The following is a 19,861-nucleotide window of genomic DNA, read 5'->3' as shown; positions in this document are numbered from 1 at the left end:
GATGCACAGGGTCTAGCACATGTCTGACCAGGTGCTGCTGTTGGCCCAGATAACACGATCTACTGATGGGCTATCATAACCGTTAGGAAGTTCTAGAGGTGGCACAGCCTGCCTGTGCACTGAGAATCTCCGGCTGGTCTCACTGGTTCTGCTTCATGGATGACAATCTGAGTCTTTTCCTTCTTCCTCAGCCATTGAACCCCAACTTGGCCGGCCCTCTAGCCCCAGCCACACTCTCTTTCCTTCCAGTTTCTGATGGTCATCACTCAGTTTCTGGGTGGCCAAATCCTCATCTGATCTGGCATCTCTCTCCCTGTTCTCTCTGGCTTGTTACCTTTTCTTTCTCAAAATGTGCTGCCCTGCAGGGGACTGGAGACCTAGAGCAAGGACCTCCGGAACATGGGCTTCTCTCCTGGTTGGGAATTCTGAAATTAGGGGACCTTGTTTTGAGACTGTGGACAAAACCACCATATTTTCTTTTTCTTTTCCTTCCTTCCTTCCTTCCTTCCTTCCTTCCTTCCTTCCTTCCTTCCTTCCTTCCTTCCTTCTTCCCTCCCTCCCTCCCTCCCTCCCTTCCCTTCCCTTCTTTCCTTTCCCTTCCCCGCTCTCGTAAATTTCCATCTAACCAGATTTCCCAGTTCCCATTCTTATGTAACCAAATTGTTGGAACCTCAGCACAGGATCTAGCACTCATCCCTAGTGACTTTCATCTTGTTGGTTACAACCCAACTTCACAATCTGTCAGGGCTGCCTGAATGTGCGCCAGTCACCCAGCGTGTGGAGCTCCCGCTCAGCCCGCCGCCATCTGCAGGGTGAAGGGCCTCGTGACAGTACCAGGGCTGGGATGGAGCTCTGGGACACCCCCACAGAGACATGCTTCAGCTTCATCAACATTGTTCCGTTTTCAATCCAAGTCTCCATCGTCCAGCTCACATGTCTGTCTTGTGCACGTAAAGGCAAATGCGAAATGCGTTGCTGGATCGAGATAGATCGTCTGGGGCCATCCAGTTGCAATGGCAGAGGGACTGGGAACTTGGCTGGTGTTCAAGGGCCTTGGCTCAATCTTTTCCTAAATATTCAGCCTCCCAACTAGAAGCCTGTTCTGGAACTTGCCATGCATGGATGTCAAATTGTTCTGGTCTGTTCAGAACCTACCTTTTCCCCTTTGGGAGCGGCTCTTGTGAGGTAAGTCTGTCCGTTAAAGGCTTCCCCCAACACTTAGCATCAAGTCCAAAGTTCTCTCCTTGGTCACAGGTGCTTCCCGCCTGCCCCCACCACTGACCTCACCTCCTGGATCCCTCACCTGCCTCCAGCCCAGGGGCCTCCTTGCCTTTCCTTGAACACGTCAAGCCTGCTCCCACTTCAGGGCCTTTTCACTGGCTGCTCTTTCTGTCCAGAGCACTTTATTTCCCTGCAGCCGCTAGGCTCATTCATTCATTGCTCTGCTCACCTCATGAGAGGGGCCTTTCCCGACCACTCTCCCTGTAAAGTCAGCCTGCTCCCAACACCCACATAATTCTACCATAGCGCCCTATCTTTATTTTTATTCCTATCACTAACCACCACTGACTATTTATTTATTTACTAGAGGCCTGGTGCACAAAATTTGTGCACTTGAGGGGGGGTCCCTCAGCCTGGCCTGCACCCTCTTGCAGTCCAGGAGCCCTTGGGGGATGTCCGACTACCAGCTTAGGGGAGCGGGCCTAAGCCTTCAGTTGGACATCCTTAGCACTGCAGTGGAGGTGGGAGAGGCCCCCACCACCACCATTGAACTCACCAGCCATGAGACCAGATTCTGGCTCAACAGCGCTCCCCCTGTAGGAGTGCATTGACCACCAGGGGGCAGCTCCTGCATTGAGCATCTGCCCCCTGGTGGTCAGTGCATGTCATAGCAACGGCTCATTCTGCCATTCGGTCGATTTGCATATTAGCCTTTTATTATATAGGATTTATTAGAGGCCCAGTGCATGAAATTCGTGCACAGAGAGGGTCCCTAGGGGCTGCCAGCTGCTGGCCAGGGAGAGGAGCTGTGGGCGGTTGGCCAGCCGGCCCTGCCCCCTGGTCGAACTCCCAGTTATGGGGACAATTTGCAGTTTTTAGTATATAGGATTTATTTCCCTTTGCCCCTGATTGGATGGAAGTTCCATGAAGGCAGGGACTTTTTTGTTGTTCCCTGTTCCATCCCAGCACTGGAATGGTGCCAGGCACATAGTAGGTGCTCAATAAATGTTTATTGAACATGAATCCACAAATCCCTCAGGACTCCTGGTGGATCCCCGACCACTACTTCCCGACTCTGACCTCAGTGTCTCCCTCCTGGGGCCTTCCTGCCTGGTGCCTATTTCCTAACTTAAGACCCTTCTCCTTGGTGGGGAAGAAGGAATAGTACACCTCCCTCACACTGCCTTCCTCAGGATGAGGGCTCAGTCAGCTTCCCTCTCTGCCCCTTCTCACTCTGAACACAGCTTTAAAGGCCTTTTTAAAAAATGAGAGTGAAGGAGAACATGTTCTTTTCTTGGTGTTTATCTCTTCAAAATCATTAAAGAAGTGTTTAAAGCTGCCCATCAGGGACCCTGCCTGCCGACTTTGCCATCCTCCCAGCCATTCTCAAACACCTCCACCCCCCTCCCGCCTCACCCGGAGGCTCTGCCACCCTTTCTCCCTTGTTCCACCCCCACTTTCTACTCCCTGACACTCCTCAAAGACAGTAATTTGCAACCTCTGCCTTGACAGATGCTGTCTGCTCATATTTCTAGCAGCCCCAGATCCCCACTCCAAATATCACCTCCCTCTCCTCCCCTGACCCCAAGAGGAAGCAGCACACTGAGTTGGGGCTCAGCCTCTTTATCAGGCAGCAAGAAAGGGGGTGGCCCAGCTCTGATGGGAGGGAGAAGACATCAGGAGGCCTCCATGGAACAGCTCCAACCTGGGGGTGAGCAGAGTTGGGGGGCACTCGGAGAAGAAGGGGCAGAGCGGGGATCACGCCCAGCCTTCCTGTAGGATAGAGCCTGGGCTGCACTGTCACTCCTCCTCTTCATCATCTTCCTCCAGGGGAGGCCGATTCCGCTTGAAGAAGCCAACCTGGGGGTGCACAGGGCCAGGTTATAAAGATGATCCTTAGGCCCCAGAGCAGCACTGGAAGAAGCAATTACGCTAGAAACCAGCCAGCCATGAGGTCCTCTCCTGGACCAGCACAAAATATGGACCCCACTGTTTGCACAAATGAAGGCCTTTCCCCATTTAGGGATAATACATGTAACAATTGAAAAATATGTTTTGCTTTTTCTTCCCTGAATTTTTCTTAAATACTGGTGACTGTGTCTCTATATGACTCAGGTGCATGATGATGATATATTTAATTTATTGTAAGTCTAAAGTGTGGTTTTCCCCCAAAGCACCACGTTTCCCAGGGCTTGGCACCTGAGTGAGCTTGAGACCAGCCCACTTGTTCTCCAGGCACAGAGGAGAGAGGGGCCCACCAGGGCCTCATACGGAGCAGGGAGCAGGGTCTGGATCGGACCTGACAAGGGGCAGGGAGGAGGTGAACCCGTCCTCCACAGCAGCCGGGGAGTTCCTGGAGGCAGGACTCACTCCCCGTGACTTCCTCTCAGGGGTGAACGGGTCTAAAGGACTTAGCATCCCAGGAGCCACCTCCTCCAGGAGTCTGTCCCGGGAAGAGGTCCCCTGGAGAACGACAGTCTGATAATGGAGATGTAGCCCTGGCCGGTTTGGCTCAGTGGGTAGAGCGTCGGCCTGCGGACTGAAGGGTCCAGGATTTGATTCCGGTCAAGGACACAAGCCCGTATTGTGGGTTCAATCCCCAGTAGGGGGCATGCAGGAGGCAGCTGATCAATGATTCTCTCTCATCATTGATGTTTCTTTTTAAAAATATATATATTATTGATTTTTTACAGAAAGGAAGGGAGAGGGCTAGAGAGTTAGAAACATTGATCAGCTGTGTCTTGCACACCTTCTACTGGGGATGTGCCTGCAACCAAGGTACATGCCCTTGACTGGAATCGAACCTAGGACCCTTCAGTCCGCAGGCCAAGGCTCTATCCATTGAGCCAAACCAGTTAGGGTTCATCATTGATGTTTCTATCTCTCTCTCCCCTGCCCCTTCCTCTCTGAAATCAATAAAAATACATTTAAAAAATAATAATGGAGATGTATATCAGTTGGGCGCTGGGTCACCACTTGGACCACTGCCTCTCTCTGCCTCCCTGTGAGGGTGGGCAGGGCCAAGTCACTGCCCACTAGGGACCCTCCCCTCCCTTCACGCCTCACCTTCCACATGGCCAGGACCAGGAGTGTGAGCAACAGCAGGCCACTCAGCACGCCCACCAGCACCCACCAGATGGGGACGTCCCGCTCCTCCAAGGCCCGAAGCAGCTGCGTCTGGACCTGGGACACACCGGGGCCTGTCCTCAGTCACCTTGACACCTGGCTTTTCCAAACCTCAGACCCGTGGGGTGGCGACACCTAGCCCAGCCATCTGCCAGTCCCACCCTTCAGGCCCAGGGAGGCCCCGCCCTCATCCTGCCCCACAGGACACAGGGGCTGCCCATCTCCTTGACAACATTCTCCCATACTCACCAGAGCTTCTCCACTGGGCAGGCTGAGGGCGGGCACGGTGTAGGGAAGGGAGGAGACATTGAACCAAGCCTGCGACTGCAGCACAAATTGATCCAGGGGCCTCTGGAGGGGATGGGGGAAGCCGTTCACACAGGCCTATTGGTTGCAGGAGTCCCAGCGCCTGACCGTCTCCCTCCTGGGGGAGCGTGCCCCTGCCCTAATCTCAACCCCTTCAAAGTAGCCCCCCCCCCCAAATAAACAATTAATTTTAAAAAAAGAAAACAAAGTAAACCTGGTCTTCACTCTCTGCCCGCTCCCCAAAGCCCCGCCTCTCCCCAAAGCTCACTCAGCCCCGCCCCCAGAGGGCCCGCCGCTGACGTCATGCCCACCTGGCGGAGGCTGGGCAGCCACAGCAAGGCGTGCACCGTGACCATGGCCCGCTGCCCGCGCTCCATCTCCTGCAGCTCGCACTGCACCACAGTACAGGGCGCCGAGTCGCAGCTCTGAGGGGATGTGCAATGAGTCCCAGCCCCTCCTGACCGCACCCCCTCATCCCAGGGGCCCAGCACGGAGGGAGGGGGGCGGTGCGTGTGTGGGAGGGGCAGTCAGGGAGCCTGGGCCTCAGGAAGGGCCCCAGGTCCAACTTTCAGACGGTCTCTCTAGATCAGCGGTTCTCACCCTGTGGGTCGCGACCCCTTTGGGGGTCGAACAACCCTTTCACAGGGGTCGCCTAAGACCATCGGAAAACACATCTACAATTACATATTGTTTTTGTGATTAATCACTATGCTTTAATTATGTTCGATTTGTAACAATGAAAATACATCCTGCATATCAGATATTTACATGATGACTCATAACAGTAGCAAAATTACAGTGATGACGTAGCAACGAAAATAATTTTATGGTTGGGGGTCACCACAACATGAGGAATCGTATTAAAGGGTCACGGCCTTAGGAAGGTTGAGAACCACTGCTCTAGATGGAGTTGTTCACACAGTCCCGGGGATCCAGGGAGCGGGCGGGAAAAGCGGGCCATCAGACAGTATTCAATACCCAGAATGCTGGCACCCTGCTCTGGCCTGTATTCATTCGTTTCAATGTCCTGGGAATCTTAAAAAAATGCAAGTGCCCCCCGCCCCCGCCCTGCCCTAGACAGACGAGCACAAACGGACTGAGGCGGCCACCCTGAGGCCCACGCCACTCTCGGCCCCTCTGCCTCCCACCCCCCTGCCCCTGGGCTCCAGGGAGAAGAGACCCCATTTGGAGACCACAGAGCCTGCTCACCACAAGAACTGGATCCTGAAGCCTCGATGGCTGCTTGGACCCTGACAGGAACGCCTGCCTGCGATCCCGCTTGTGGTGGCCCCGGGAAGCGGGGGAAGGAATTGGGGTGGGCACCCCCAAGTCCAGCTGGGGAGGCAAGGCAGCTGTCAGACCCCACACTCTGCCCGTCGCCCTGCGCTCCCGGAGGAGCCCTGGCTGATGGGCTGGGACTCCCCCGCAGCTCCTTCTTCCACCCAGGCTCTCACCTTGAGGGGGTTGGGGGAGGGCTGTGGGGAGCACTGAAGCCCCCCCTGAAGCTGTATATCCAGGATGTAGAGCAGGTCAGAGGACTGGGACTGGCCAGGGAGGTGGATGCTGAGGTGGAGGCCGCTGACAGTGCTAGGGCCGTTGTTGTGGAGCTGGTGAGGGTGGCAGAGTATTAGGTGGCTCAGCGCCTGGACTGTAGTTCCTGGGACCCTCCCACCCCAGCCTGGGCCCAGGGCTCCTCCCTACCTCATAGGTGTGCTCCACTTTGGGGCCCCAGGTGTCTGAGATGTTCTCCCTGTTGCCTTCTTCCGCCGCCACCACCAGGAAGGCTGGAAAGGAGCTCCTGCAGGGGCCCAAGCTCCCAACATAAGCTTGACCCCAACTTGCTGTGGGAGTCCCCCCCAGGACCCCTCAAGCCTTAGGACTCGGCCTGCCGTCTCCCTTATCCTTCCCCGGCCTCTCACCCTCGAAGCTCCACATGGGCCTCCGCACGGACTGGCACATCCAGCACCACCTCCTCACTGTTTGGATTCTGGCTGTTCTTGCTGGAGGGGAGGGGATGAGGAGGAGCAGGTCAGGGACAGCAGCCCAGTGGACATCAGAGCTCTCTGGGGGCGGGGCCCGGATTTCAGAGGCTCAGGAAGACCTGACTCTTTTTCTTCCTTCCTTCCTTCCTTCCTTCCTTCCTTCCTTCCTTCCTTCCTTCCTTCCTTCCTTCCTTCCTTTCTTTCTTTCTTTTTTGCCACCCACACCAAGGTTAACCTAGGAAAAAACTTCTCTTTGGGCTCCAAGACTCAGAAACAAGTCTCTGAGGAGGAAAGGGGACAGGGAAGCCTGAAGAGCCAGCATCCCAGGAGACCCTTCTGCAAGGAGGTCACCTGCGTGTCTCCGCATCAGGTGCTCCCCAGTCCAGTACCTCCTGATCTGCAGCCGGAAGGACACTTGCTTCCCAGCCTCTTCCAGGTTCTCCACACTCACCAACATGGTGATTCCTGCCTGAGAGACCGGAAGGGCCAAAGTCACTGCACAGATGCCCACTCTGAACACTGCATGTGGCCTCCAGGCCTCATCTCCACGGTCACCATTATTAACTCTGTCTTACTCAGAAGCCCACTCATCCAAGATCGCACAGCTAGGGAGTGGGAGGACCAGGATTCCGGCCCCGGGCTGACTCCAAACCCAGCCACTAAAACCCAGCTGCCTTTGAGGCCCTGGTGGAGGAGACCCAGCACCCAAGACTCAGCGGCCTCACCCGGACATTTCTCTTCATGGGGTTGCCCAGCTCACACAGCACCACCTTGGTCTCGTTCTCCTTCTTCTGGTTACAGACCAGCCTCTCAAAGCCCTTTCAGGAGGTAGTTTCAAGAAAGAGGATGGTTACAGAGCAGCCCATACATATGGAAACTCCTTGGAAAGCCTGGGAAAGACTTCTGTGCCAGGGTGGGAGGAGGGCTTCTAGGGGTGGGAACACAAGGGACTGTGACATTCTACTTTATGTATCACTCTAGCACTTTATCATAATGTAAAACATTACATAGACTATGATCCCATTGTTATAAACTACCCGACAAAATAAAAGAAATATGTGGCTCTGGCCAAGTAGCTCAGTTGGTTAGAGTGTCCTTATGATACACCAAGGTTTCAGGTTTGATCCTTGGCCAGGGCACATACAAGAATCAACCAATGGCCCTAGCTGGTTTTGCTCAGCGGATGGAGTGTCAGCCTGCAGACTAAAGGGTCCTGGGTTTACTTCAGGTCAAGGGCACATGCCCGGGTTGTAGGCTTGATCCCCAGTAGGGGGTGTGCAGGAGGCAGCCAATTGATTCTCATCATTGATGTTTCCATCTCTCCCTCTTCCTCTCTGAAACCAATAATAATAAAAAAATAATAAAAAAGATATTTCCTTTTTTTAAAGAATCTACCAATGAATGCATAAAAAAGTGGAACAACAAATTGATGTTTCTCTCTCCCTCTCTAAAACAAACAAACAAATAAATGTATGTCTGTCGATGTTGAGAAAAAAGACTAGAAGAAGATCGACCAAATGTTAACAGAGGTTCCTGTTAATATTTAGTTCTTGAGCCTTTTTTTGTTTCTGAATCCTCACTGGAGGACATACATAATGTATTTTAAAGACGGGGAGAGAGAGGGAGAGGGAGAGGGAGAGGGAGAGGGAGAGGGAGAGGGAGAGGGAGAGGGAGAGGGAGAGGGAGAGGGAGAGGGAGAGGGAGAGGGAGAGGGAGAGGGAGAAAGAGAGAGAGAGAGAGAGAGAGAGAGAGAGAGAGAGAGAGAGAGAGAGAGAGAGAAAGACATCGATTGGTTGCCTTCCATACATGCAACCTAGGTATGTGCCCTGACGGGATATGGAGCCCACAACCTTTTGGTGTACAGGGCGATGCTCCAACCAACGGAGCCACACTGTACAGGGCTTCCTGAGCCATTTTGACTTGGGTTTTACAATCAAGTTCTTGAATTTTGGACCATTAGCAAGTACTCCTCTTCCAAGTAAAAAAATAAAAGATCACAGCTCTTACACAAAGCATGAGAAGTGGGGCTCTCAGGTGGGAGAAGGCCTACACCTCTCAGGTCCGAGGAATCCCCCGGGGTGGGGGCCTCACCTGGACGTTGCTGACGGCCCGCATGTAGTGGGCACCTTGGGGCAGGTGCACGGCCAGCTCAGCCTCATAGGCCCCCTCCCCGTCATTGGCTGCATCTATCTTTAGCTCCAACACGTTATCGGCTCCAATGAGGAGCGGGGCACCCGTCGTCCTGTGGGGAGAAAGGGGTAAGAGGCTGTGCCCAGGCCCAGGGTCTGGGAGGAGGGGGTGAGGACAGCGTGTTGGTGTATGACACCCCAGGTGGGGAGGAGGTGTCATCGGTGAGCGGGCCAGGGGAGGGGAGAGTGGGAGGTCTCCTCACACGTTGGCGGTGAGCTGAAGCTGGGGCACACACAGGTCATCTTCCCCGCAGTCCAGGATGATGCGGGTCTACAGGGGGCAGGCACATCGGGGTGTGTGGGTAAGGTGGGGGCAAGTGAAGTTAGGGGATTAGAAGATCTGAGAATGAAGGAGTGCTGAGATGACATCAGGGCTTTGGGGTTTGGGACAATGTCATGGTTTAGGTCAGCGGTTCTCAACCTGTGGGTCGTGACCCCTTTGGGGGTCGAACGACCCTTTCACAGGGGTTGCCTAAGACCATCGGAAAACACATATGTAATTACATATTGTTTTTGTGATTAATCACGATGCTTTAATTATGTTCAATTTGTCACAATGAAATTGGGGGTCACCACCACATGAGGAACTGTATTAAAGGGTCGCGGCATTAGGAAGGTTGAGAACCACTGGTTTAGGTGGTGCCATCAGAGGTTTGAGGTGACATCAACCCTTGGCGACACTGAAGTTTTGGGGTTTTCATTAGGGTTTAGAGCGACATTAGAGATTAGAGGTGACATCGAGGTTTGGGGTTCATATTACAACTCGGACACTAACCCTAAGCTTGACTGTCCGGCCTGTCCCTGCCCACCCTCACCTGCTCCTGGACGTGGGTGTCTCCCTGCAGCACAAGAGCGGGCGCCAGTCCATCCTTCTCGGGCTGCAGGGACACATTGACGCTGAGCACAATGGGGCTCAGCTTGTCCCGGAAGTCGGCCTCGTCCTAGGGAGGGGACAAGAATCAGGCCCTCTGGCTACCGTGTTCCCTACCACTGACCACCCCCGGACCCACGGCGCCCGGCCCGTACCCCAGGGCTGGATGAACAAGCTCGCCACCCAGCCCTGCCCATCCCCAGCCCGGCGTACCCGGAGGAAGGCCGTGGTGGTGTGGCAGATGGGGCTGTGCCTCCCCCCCAGGTCCAGGTGCAGGGTGGTGCTCGCCTGTTGCGAGTTCAGCAGGAGCACCCTCCGGCCCTGGCGGGGCTTCTGCCGGTCCAGCTGCAGCTCGGCATTTAGGCCTGACAGGGCGAGCAGGGAGGGTCAAGGTCTCCCTGGCCAGCCTCCAGGGGAGTCCAGGCCACCTCCCTCCTGTGCCCACCCTGCCACTCACCCAGCTTCTGAGGAACATTGTGTCCAGTGGCTCCTACACACACCTGGATGTTAAAGCTGCAAAGATGTGAGTGGGGCTCAGGGGTTAGGGCCCCTGAGATCCCAGATCCTGCCTGGCCCACGCCCTCCGTCTGCTCACCAGCTCACTTGCGTCTCCGTCTTGGGCAGGTCACAGTTCTTCACAGCAGGATTCAGCGAACCTTGTACCAGCAGCTGGACAGTGGCCGTCACCACCGGCTGAGCTCTGGTGGGAGGGGGCAGGCTTGCTGTTGTGGCCCTTCCTGGGCCCCTCCCCAGCCCATCCCCGGAGTCAGTCTCACCTGTACACAGCCACCTTGTCAGCCCCGTACGCTCCCACCAAAAGGTCTGTAGATATTGGAAGGGGGTCAGAACTGGTCATGAGAGAGGGCATGACGTCCCCATCTTCCCAGAGGTGCCCAAACCACTTCCCCCATTGGAGGTTTGACCGGGCCCTCCCTGGCATCTCAGCCCCACAGACAGGCCAGAGCTCTCAGTGGGGCGCCGGGTCAGGCACAGGCCCCTGGCTGTGTCTCCCAGCATCTCCAGCTAATGCTCAAGGGCCCTTTTTGTTCAGCTGGGGGCAGTCCAGGGCACCTGGGTATCCATTGTCATCGATGTCTGTGGCACCTCGCAGGGAGAAGCCGAAGCCAGAGCCCGTGGAGAAGGGGCTGTCCAGGACCTGGGAGGGGCGGGAGCTGAGCCCCTCACTCTGGCCCAGGAACACCTGCACTTGGCCCCGACCACTGGGGCCCCCATAGGGGGCGGCCACTGCAACATCTGGAAGGAACAACAGCAAGAGAGTGGCTGTTTGTTTTCCAGTCTCTCCAGGGGCAGACCCCAGGGGACCAGGAGAGCAATACACAGATCTGGGTCAAGAAGGCAGCTGCCCTGCCTTCCAGGAGTTTACAATTGGGTCAGAGAGAGACCCATCAAATAGGATTATTATAAAAACAGTAACAGCCCTATCTATTCAGAAAAACGTATTGACATGATTTCATTTGATACTGAAAATGAGGCATCGTTATTCCTATTTTAGGTGAGAAAACTGAGTCCCAGAAGACTCAGTAACCAAAACCTATTAAATTCCCCTCCTTTTTTCCTTAGGGACCTTCACCCCATTCCGCTTGCCCTTATACCATGCATGCCCAGAGTCACACCGTGGGCTTGTCATCACTAATAACTTAAACTTTTTTTTTCTTTCGCCCTGTCCAGTGTGGCTCAGTTGGTTGAATGTCATTCTGTGCACCAGAAGGTTGCTGGCTCTATTTCTGATCAGGGCACATACCCAGGTTTCAGGTTCCATCCCCCGTCAGGCTGCGCATGGAAAGCAACCATTTACTGTTTCTTTTTTACATCAATGTTTCTCTCTCTCTCTCAAAAATCAGTAAAACATATTTTAAAAAATCTTTTCTTATTGATTTTAGAGAGGGAGGAAGCGGGGGTGAGGGTGGGGGAGAGGGCACTCGAAACATCGATGTGAAAGAGAAACATCCATGGGTTGCCTCCCATATTCAAACTGACTGGGGGTCAAACTCAAAACCTAGGTGTGTGCTCTGATCGGAATTGAACCCACAACCTTCGGGTGCACCAGCTGATGCTCCAACCAGCTGAGCCCACTGACCGGGGCATCACTAATAACTTTTAAGACCACTCTTGAAAATTTATTTGTTATTCATCATAATCTTATTAATCTGTGTTTTTTGCATGCGACAGGACTCAGGATCTTTGATCCATATGTTGTAACTGTCTTTGCTTTGTCTTCTATGCAGTATTTTTTCCCTTTTAAAAACCTTTATTGATTTTTCTGACCAAGTTACCCAGACTTTACCTAAATCAACCGCTCTGACCACAGTTGAGTCCCCAGGCCCTGGGCCTCCACGCTCTCCTGACCTTTGGCTTCCTCATCTCTTCACTTATTTCCTGACCATTTCCTCAGCCATCTTGCCCCATCGCCAGTTTGGGGCAAGCCTGGCCAGACCCCCACCAGAGCAGGGCACAAGGAAATGAGTTCCTGATCTACAGTCTCCACTAGGGACTGCCCAGCAGTCAGGCAAGGTGGGGGTGGGGGTCTGCGCAGCGTTCTCTCCTGGTTTGCTCAGCACCTATTTCAACCATTCTCTGTTCTGTCAAGCTCCCAGCCCACTACTTCCTTCATAAAGTGAAGCAGCCCAAGGGCTGTGCTACAATTCCACACGCACTCCCCCCTTTCCCATCTGACCTTGGGTTGGTTGTCCCTCCTTGACCCTGCTGCTGGGCTTAGCATCCCACCCGCACCCCCCGGGCATCGAAGGGACCCTCCTCCAGCTCGCTCTTCCTTCCCTCCTCTTCCCCACAGATCGGTTTCCTTACATTCACCTTACTCCATATGCTTTGACATTAAAATAGCCTTTGCTCGACCCTCCTCTCAGTAATCATCTTTTTCCTCTTTCACAAACTGGTTGGAGGAGCTGTTTGCACTGGCTGCCTCCAATTCTTCATTTCCATTCTTAGGTTGCCTCATGGCGTTCTGCTTTCTGTCCCTACCCAGCCCTGAGTCAGCCTCTGACCTCCTTCCTTCTGCGCAGAGGAATCTCTTCCTTTGCGTTCTGGGCCATCAGATCTCATCTTCTCTCCGACCCCTCTGGACAGTGCTCTGTCTCCTTTCCAGACTCACTTCCTCTGGGGGTCCCCTAAGTGCTCTTGCTCCCCAGGGCTCCGTCCTGGGCCTCTCCTCACTTCACAGGCGCCAAGGACCCTCCTCCCCGCCCAGCCCCTGTGTTCCACTCAGACCTCCCTGGCGGAAGTGGGGAGCTACACTCACTGTTCTCTGGATTTGTCTGCCTAATGTGGGCAAGTCCTTCAGGATCAAACAGGTCCAGAGACCAGCTGCTGACATCCTCCCACATCACCTCCCAGATCTGCTGCCCAGCCCGAGTTCCAGGCAGCGCAGCGAAGGATTCCCCGTCCCCCCAACTCCTTTGCCTGGAATAATGCGAACAAATCCGACTTGGGCTGCGTTAACTCTCTGCTTAAAGCTCTTCCTGGCTCCTGCGGCCTTCAGGCCAAATCCCTGGTCTTTGCTGTGCCTGCTACCCCCGGGCAGCGGTGGGGCCCCTCTCCTCTTACCATTGTAGTTGTCCCGGTTGAGGTCGCCCAGAGGCGCGATGGCTGAGCCAAATCGCCCATAGAGCTGGGTGCCAGTCAGGAGGAGGCTGGGGGTGCCCAGCGCGTGGGAGCCCCGAGGCTGCAGGAACAAGTACACGCGCCCCACCTCGGCCAGCTTGCGGTCAGCGCGGCTGTCCATGTACAGGGGCGCGCCCACCAGCAGGTCGTGCCTCCTGCGGGCCAGGCGCGCGGTTACGTGGGGGTGGGTGGCTCCGGGCTGCCGCGGGCCAGAGCCCCCCTCTCTCCATCCGCGCCCTCCCGCCCCCCTCGCGGGTCGCCGGGAGTGAGGGCAGCTCACGACTCTGGCAACTGGGGGCTCAACTGGGTAGGGCTGGGCGCCCCCCTCCTCACCCGTCCCCGTTGACGTCGGTGACGGCCACCGAGTGCCCGAAATACGAAGCCACCTGCAGGAAAGCCAGGCGCACCCTAACTCCCGCCCCACACCCCTCAGCCTCCCTTCGTCATCGCCCCCCGCTCCCCGCGGAACATTCTGGGGCCCCACCGCCCCTGCCTCGGGCACCCCCACCAGGAAGCGGCCCCCACCTGCTCTCCGTGCACCCGGTGCAGCGTCCGGTAGTTGGAGAGCATGATTTCCACCTGCGCACACCACCACGTGAGGGCGCCATTCCCCCCCACCACCACCACCGCAGCCTCCCCTCCGGGCAGAGGGTTTGGGGGGGAGGGGTCAGCTTTAGGAGTAGGGTCAGGGGCTTCGGGGTGCCGAATGGCGGGGCAGGTGGCACTCACGGCTCCCAGGGTCCAGCTCCAGGTGGGGGCACCGAAGACATATTCTGGGGAGAGCCGGGCCCAGCCAGTGAGTTCCGGCCCTGCCCTGCCTCCCGCCCATCCTTCCGCACCCGGGGGGGGGGGGGGGTTCGGTGCGGGGCCGGGGGTGCCCCTCCCAGGGCTGGCTCCCCAGCCCCCGCCCTAAATGGACTCCTTGCCTGTTGTGTTGGGGTTCCCGTCGAACTCGCCGACGGCCACCGAGTACCCTGGAGACACAACGCGCATTAGTTTTCTGCGGGGGCGCAGCGGGCGGGGCGGAGGGCGCGGACGGAGGGGACTCGCACGTGGACAGTTCAGAGCTGCTTTACGGACCCGCCACACGGAGGCCACGGGGCCGAGGCCAGCGGGAAGGCCGGGGGAGGGTGGGAGTTGGGCGGTGGGGGGGTGGGGGGGGCTGCGGGAGCCGAGGATGGAGACGCCTCGGGCGGGAGTGGGCCTGGGGCGCGCTCCCGGGGGCGGGGCGGCGGTGAGACCCTGGGAGCGGGCAGCCCAGGAGGGGCCAGGGTTACCCCGGTAGCCGTCGAAGTACTCTGGTTTGTTGGAGTCGAAGGTGAGGCGCTGGGTGCCCACGTGCCACAAGAGGGTGCCCGGGTGGTAGTTCCTGAAGATGTCTGCGATCGGAGCCCGCGCCAGGAGCCCTGGGGTGCGAGGGGCAGGGGATGCGAACTTCTGGGGTCTTCCCAGGCCGAGAGAGAGAGAGAGAGAGAGAGAGAGAGAGAGAGAGAGAGAGAGAGAGAGAGAGAGAGAGAGAGACACAGACACGGGTGGGCACGTACCTAAGAAAAAGAAGCCGCCAGGGGCCCCGAGCACCAGCTCTCCAGCCTGAAAAGGAAGCGGCGGAGGTGAGAGGGGCCTGTTTGGGAGCCGCCCTCGCGACCCTCAGGGCAGGCCCGCGACTTGCCTGAGTGACAGCGGCGCTGAAGCCCGCTTCGCAGTAGCGCTTGTCTTCCCCTGGAGGGGCAAGGAGGGGGTCAGCCGGGGGCAAGGAGGGGGTCAGCCGGGGGCAAGGAGGGGGGTCAGCCGGGGGCAAGAATGGGGGGTCAGCCGGGGGCAAGGAGGAGGGTCAGCAGGGGGCAAGGAGGGGGGTCAGCCGGGGGCAAGAATGGGGGGTCAGCAGGGGGCAAGGAGGAGGGTCAGCAGGGGGCAAGGAGGGGGGTCAGCAGGGGGCAAGGAGGGGGGTCAGCAGGGGGCAAGGAGGAGGGTCAGCAGGGGGCAAGGAGGGGGGTCAGCCGGGCGGATGGCGAAGCTGCACTGGCCCTAGCGGGTAGCCCAGTTGGTTAGCACATCCTCCCCCTTCGCCAAGGGTTCCGGTGGGATCCCCGTCAGGGCACATACAAGAATCAGCCAGCGAATGCGTACATAAGTGGAACAGCACGCCATGATTGTCTCCCTTTGTTTAAAATCAATAAGAAAAGAAGTAAAAGCGGGCACTGAACCTGGGGCAGGGCGGGCCACGGGGTGACATAGGGGCGTGGCCCTGAGTCTGCGGGTAGCTGGTGAGGTGGGAGGCGTTGCTGGGAGCTGGGCGCCCGGCGCCGGGCCGCGGAGAGCAAGGCCCGCGGTGCTGGGAGAATGGGAGAAGGTTCGGGAATAAGGGCTGGGCTCAGTGGCCGGGCGTTGGGCGGAGCTCACAGAATTCCTGCTGCTTGTGCACGCGGCTCATGGTGTTGCCGCGACAGGGCGAGAACTCCGCGCGGCCCGCGTTCTGCAGCTGGGCCAGGAAGCAGCCCCCCACGGGCGTCTTCTCGGCCTCCTCCGTCTTATCTACGACGTTCCAGTGCTGCCAGGGGGCGCAGGCCTGGGCAGGGCCACAGGAGAGTGGGAAGGAGGCGGACTCAGGCCTGCCCCCGCCTAACGTGTCCCTGCCCCCGACTTCTCGGGGTGTCCCATCCCGCGTTGCCCACCACAATGTTGTCGCTCCAGCTGACAACCGACGCCCCCAGTCCTTGCCCGGCCTTGAAGGTTTGGAAGGTCTGGGAGCCTACTGTTCGGGTCTCATCATCTGGAGGGCACAAGGAGGGATGGGGCGATGAAGTCCAGCTGTGCGCGCTCCCCGCAGCTCCTCCCTTCCCCTCGGTGCCTGGGACTCACTAAGGTTGAAGGACAGAGACGAGCACTGGCCGCCCTCGGCCCTCCAGGGGCACAGGAACACGCCGCCAGTCTCCTCTTGATTGCGGCCTCGGATCCGCGGGGCGCCCACCACGATGGCCAAGCTGTATAGAAAAAATGCGTGAGCACGGAGCAGATTCTGGGGTACCCCCGTGCCCGCGGCGCAGGGAGCACTACCCTGAAGGGGGGTGTGCCTTGGGGGACACTGGGTCACATTAAGTAGTGCCCATGAGACCACTATGGTGGATAGAAGGGGAAAAGCAAAAGTGGGGAAGGGGTTAGGTTAGATTCAAGCCCAATGACAGCCATGGGCCACACAGACACCCTGGGAGTTCTGGTTGGACCCTCACACCTCTCACCTCCCTCCGTATTCCTCATTGATCAGTCATTAGTTGTAGGTCACATTGGGAAGGGGATTGACTTTGGGGGAGGTGGCTCTCTTCAGCGGAGGAAATTCACCCGGGGGCTGATGCTTGAATGCGTCTTCCATTGCCACTCCCCAAAGCTGGGTAGCACCAGAAGGAACTAGCTCAGCGGAGTTATTATAAAGAGGAGGAACCAGGACTGTAATCTTGGCAATCTGATCTCACAGCCTGGTTAATCCTAAGCACTAATGTTCTATTGCTTCTTCTCAAATATCTATAATTTTTATGGGGATCAGGGAAATGGAGTGGAAAAGCAAGGTGAGTAGATCATTTTACAGTTTTGCAAGTCAATTTAAGACATTCGCACTTCTCTCTGTATTTTGAGGGGATGGCAGTGGAGTGGGTCATACAAGTGACCCTTGGAGAAAAAAATAAGGTATCAACTTTTGTTTTGCCTTTGTTTTTGCTGTAGTTTCAATGCCTAACTCCTCTTTGGTGTCCCCTCCTGATACCCTCGCCTGAGCAGGTTCCTCCCCAATATTCCTAACAAGCACTCAGCCAAATAGATCCTAGAAGTCACTTTGCCCAACCTCTATCACAAATGGGGAACTTGAGGTCTACAGAAGCAGTAATGGTGGGAGAATCTTTCTCTCTCCCAACACCCAAACTTCCCCCAGGGCTTACCTCCCATGGCTGTCCTTGTAGAAGTCCAGTGAAAACCCAAAGTGGCTGCCATTGGGGCCTGTGTAGAAGGTGAGCCGCACTGGGTCCAGGTTCAAGGCCCAGGCTGGAGGGGCAGCACCGGGTCCCAAGAGCATCTGCACCCACTCCAGAAGCCAGAGGGCATGAAGTGGACACAAAGCTCTGGCCATCTTCCTTCTCCCACAACCTCCTTGGAAGGAATGGACTAACTCCTTCCTCTTCCTTTCAGTTCCACCACAGGAAGTCTTTTCTTATCAAACCTGAAGCCACTTACTGAACAGTAGGCAGAAAACAGGGCTGTTGGCCCTGGACCCATTTGGTTTCTAAGATTGCCAGGAAGGGAAGGAGGTGAGGCCACCCTGGGGGTGGATGCTGATGGCTGAAAGCCATGACTCCTCCCTTTTCCTGAGAGTAGTTTATCACCAAGTCTTGTTGGTTCTGCCTCTCAACTATCTCTCTTGAATCTTCACGCCATTTCTACTACCACCATGCAAGTCTAACCATCATGGCTTTCTGGTTGGGATAGTAAAACCATGAACTAGCTGGTCTGTACACCTCCACTCTAGCCCCCAGTTCTATGGCCCCTCTTCCTCCCACACAGCTGCCTGCACTGCTGTGGCACAAAATGACTTGGTTAACAGTGGGGGAAGGAGTAAGGAAGCTGCTGCCTCCTGATAAGACCTGGGCTGCTGTACCCTCTTGGATAAGGCACCTATCCACTTCCTTTTAGGGCTTTGGGCAGCTTCAGTCAGTCACATTGGTGCAGCAGCTTCCTCACTCTTCCTCCATCTCAGGCCAAGTCTTAATGTGGTCAAGCAGTGCAGCCAGGGCTGGGGAAGGGATGGTGAATGGGTCTTGGTTGAAGGGAGAAGGGAGATGGGGATAAAGTGGAGTCAGATCAGGGTATTCTGGCTCATAGGCTTTGTGATTATTCACCAGCTGTTCAGTAGAGAGCAGGCCCCCCCCACTCTTTCTGGTGACAGAGCTCTTGTCCAATCATCAAGAACCGATTCTAGTGGGGTCACTGCCAACAGGAAGCCGCCTCCAACTCTTCAGGCTGGCACCCTGGAATTAACACAGTTTATCATGGCCTGTTCACTGGATCGTGTCCATGAATCCCTGGAGAGCAAGGTTCTTTACTGTAGTCTGGGGCCTAGCCGAGAGCCCAACTTGTAATAGGTGTTACTGAAAGGCAGACTGAATGGAGCGTGCACTGAGCATGGAAGATGCAAACATGTGGAAAGAGAAGGAATAGTTTTGAGTAGAAAGGCAAGGTCATTTTCTGTGGATGTGAGCAAGAGGAGTGCCAAGTCTTATTGACACTACATGTCTCCCCCCAAAGACAGGTTCTCAGGAAGGAAATTCAGGATCTGCCAGGGGAACAGGAACATGGCCACATCCTCCTTTTGCTCTATATTTTCTGATCAATTGCAACCATCTTATCTTGGAAACCCTTTGGCTCCTCCCTTCTCCTAATTCACCATCTCAGCACAAAGCTCAAAATCCTGCCCTTTGCTAGGTTAGAAGCTCCTTAAATTTTAGTCCAGGCCTCCTTCACTGATTTCTTAGTCCCAGGACCATAGTAGGCATGTAATGCATCTATTAGAATGAATACTTAACTCAGTTTTATACTTACCTACCACGTTCCCACTGACCTCAACTGAGCGGCATTATAATTATTGGTGTATACTGTGTAGCCCCAAATTAAGTCACATTTCACTAAAGTTTTTAAATAAGTATTTATTCTGTTCAAGGCACTGAGTAGTAAGGGATACAAAGGTCCCTGACCAAGGATCTTTAAAGAGGGAGTTAAGACATGAACACACAACTGCAGCAGAGGAAGAGTAAAGCATGCTTTGAAAAGGGTGATTATGTCTAGCTGAAATCATTTATATCATATATTCCTCGTAACAACTCCTATGAAATAGGTACTATTATGCCCATTTCATAAATGCCAAAACTGTGGCACAGAGTTTTAGGCAAATTGCCCAAGTTTACACGGCCAATGTGTGGATTCAAATATGTTTGTGCTTAAATTCATGTTTGTTTCCAAAGGATTTTATTTATTTCTTGGTTAATCCTCACCCAAGAATGTTTTTCCCATTGATTTTCAGAGAGTGGAAGGGAGGGAGCGAGAGAGAAATATTGATGTGAGACACATCGATTGGTTGCCTCCCGAAAGTGATCCGGGGATCGAGCCTGCAACCGAGGTATGTGCCCTTGACTGGAATTGAACCCAGGACCCTTCAGTCTGCAGGCTGACACTCTAGCCACTGAACCAAATAGGCCAGGGCTAAAATCATGTTTTTTAAAAATATATTAAAATTATTGATTTCAAAGAGGAAGGGAGAGGGAGAAACATCTATGAGAATCATTGATCAGCTGCCTACTGCACGCCCCCTATTGGGGATCTAGCCCGCAACACAGGCATGTGCCCTTGACCGGAATCAAACCGGAGACCCTCAGTCCTCAGGCCGATGCTTTATCCACTGAGCCAAACCGGCTAGGGCTAAAATCAATGTTCTTATCCATTACACTCTTGTCAGAGAATCTCTTTAAGAGTGGTAGGACATAAAGGTCAAT

General features: G+C 55.3%; 1 protein-coding gene across 3 annotated transcripts; it reads right to left on the bottom strand.

Moving 5' to 3' along the window:
* Positions 1–2,015: 2,015 nt before the first annotated feature.
* ITGA2B (integrin subunit alpha 2b) lies at positions 2,016–18,204 on the bottom strand. 3 transcript variants are annotated; one of them, XM_036339562.1, is made up of 30 exons: positions 17,261–18,203; positions 16,194–16,315; positions 16,007–16,104; positions 15,735–15,900; positions 15,004–15,053; positions 14,879–14,924; positions 14,612–14,740; positions 14,261–14,308; positions 14,064–14,107; positions 13,860–13,913; positions 13,668–13,720; positions 13,278–13,489; positions 10,767–10,949; positions 10,472–10,517; positions 10,291–10,395; positions 10,153–10,208; positions 9,909–10,060; positions 9,640–9,765; positions 9,028–9,095; positions 8,727–8,877; positions 7,361–7,453; positions 7,025–7,104; positions 6,573–6,653; positions 6,355–6,451; positions 6,108–6,260; positions 5,863–5,988; positions 4,965–5,078; positions 4,597–4,698; positions 4,288–4,404; positions 2,017–3,081 (listed from the first exon to the last, which is right to left on the bottom strand). In XM_036339562.1, the coding sequence occupies exons 1-30, from the start codon at positions 17,446–17,448 to the stop codon at positions 3,022–3,024; spliced, it is 3,120 nt and encodes a 1,039-aa protein (XP_036195455.1). In that variant the 5' UTR covers positions 17,449–18,203; the 3' UTR covers positions 2,017–3,021. The 3 variants fall into 3 exon arrangements, 2 of the variants coding, with proteins under 2 accessions (XP_036195456.1, XP_036195455.1); XM_036339563.1 differs by lacking the exon at positions 4,288–4,404 and having other exon boundaries at positions 2,016–3,081; positions 17,261–18,204; XR_004972755.1 differs by lacking the exons at positions 2,017–3,081; positions 4,288–4,404 and having other exon boundaries at positions 4,674–4,698; positions 6,987–7,104; positions 17,261–18,204.
* Positions 18,205–19,861: the final 1,657 nt, after the last annotated feature.

Source organism: Myotis myotis, unplaced genomic scaffold, assembly GCF_014108235.1.
Source record: "Myotis myotis isolate mMyoMyo1 unplaced genomic scaffold, mMyoMyo1.p scaffold_m19_p_17, whole genome shotgun sequence".
Classification (NCBI taxonomy): Eukaryota; Metazoa; Chordata; class Mammalia; order Chiroptera; family Vespertilionidae; genus Myotis; species Myotis myotis.
This window is presented reverse-complemented; position numbering and strand designations above follow the sequence as displayed.

Excerpts from the sequence above, each read along its gene's own strand:
- ITGA2B (XM_036339562.1), bottom strand. The coding sequence starts at position 17,448 with ATGGCCAGAGCTTTGTGTCCACTTCATGCCCTCTGGCTTCTGGAGTGG. Across the intron at positions 14,925-15,003 it reads TCAGCGCCGCTGTCACTCAG|GCTGGAGAGCTGGTGCTCGG; the intron begins GCAAGTCGCGGG and ends CTTCCTTTTCAG. Across the intron at positions 6,452-6,572 it reads GCCCATGTGGAGCTTCGAGG|GAGCTCCTTTCCAGCCTTCC; the intron begins GTGAGAGGCCGG and ends GGGCCCCTGCAG.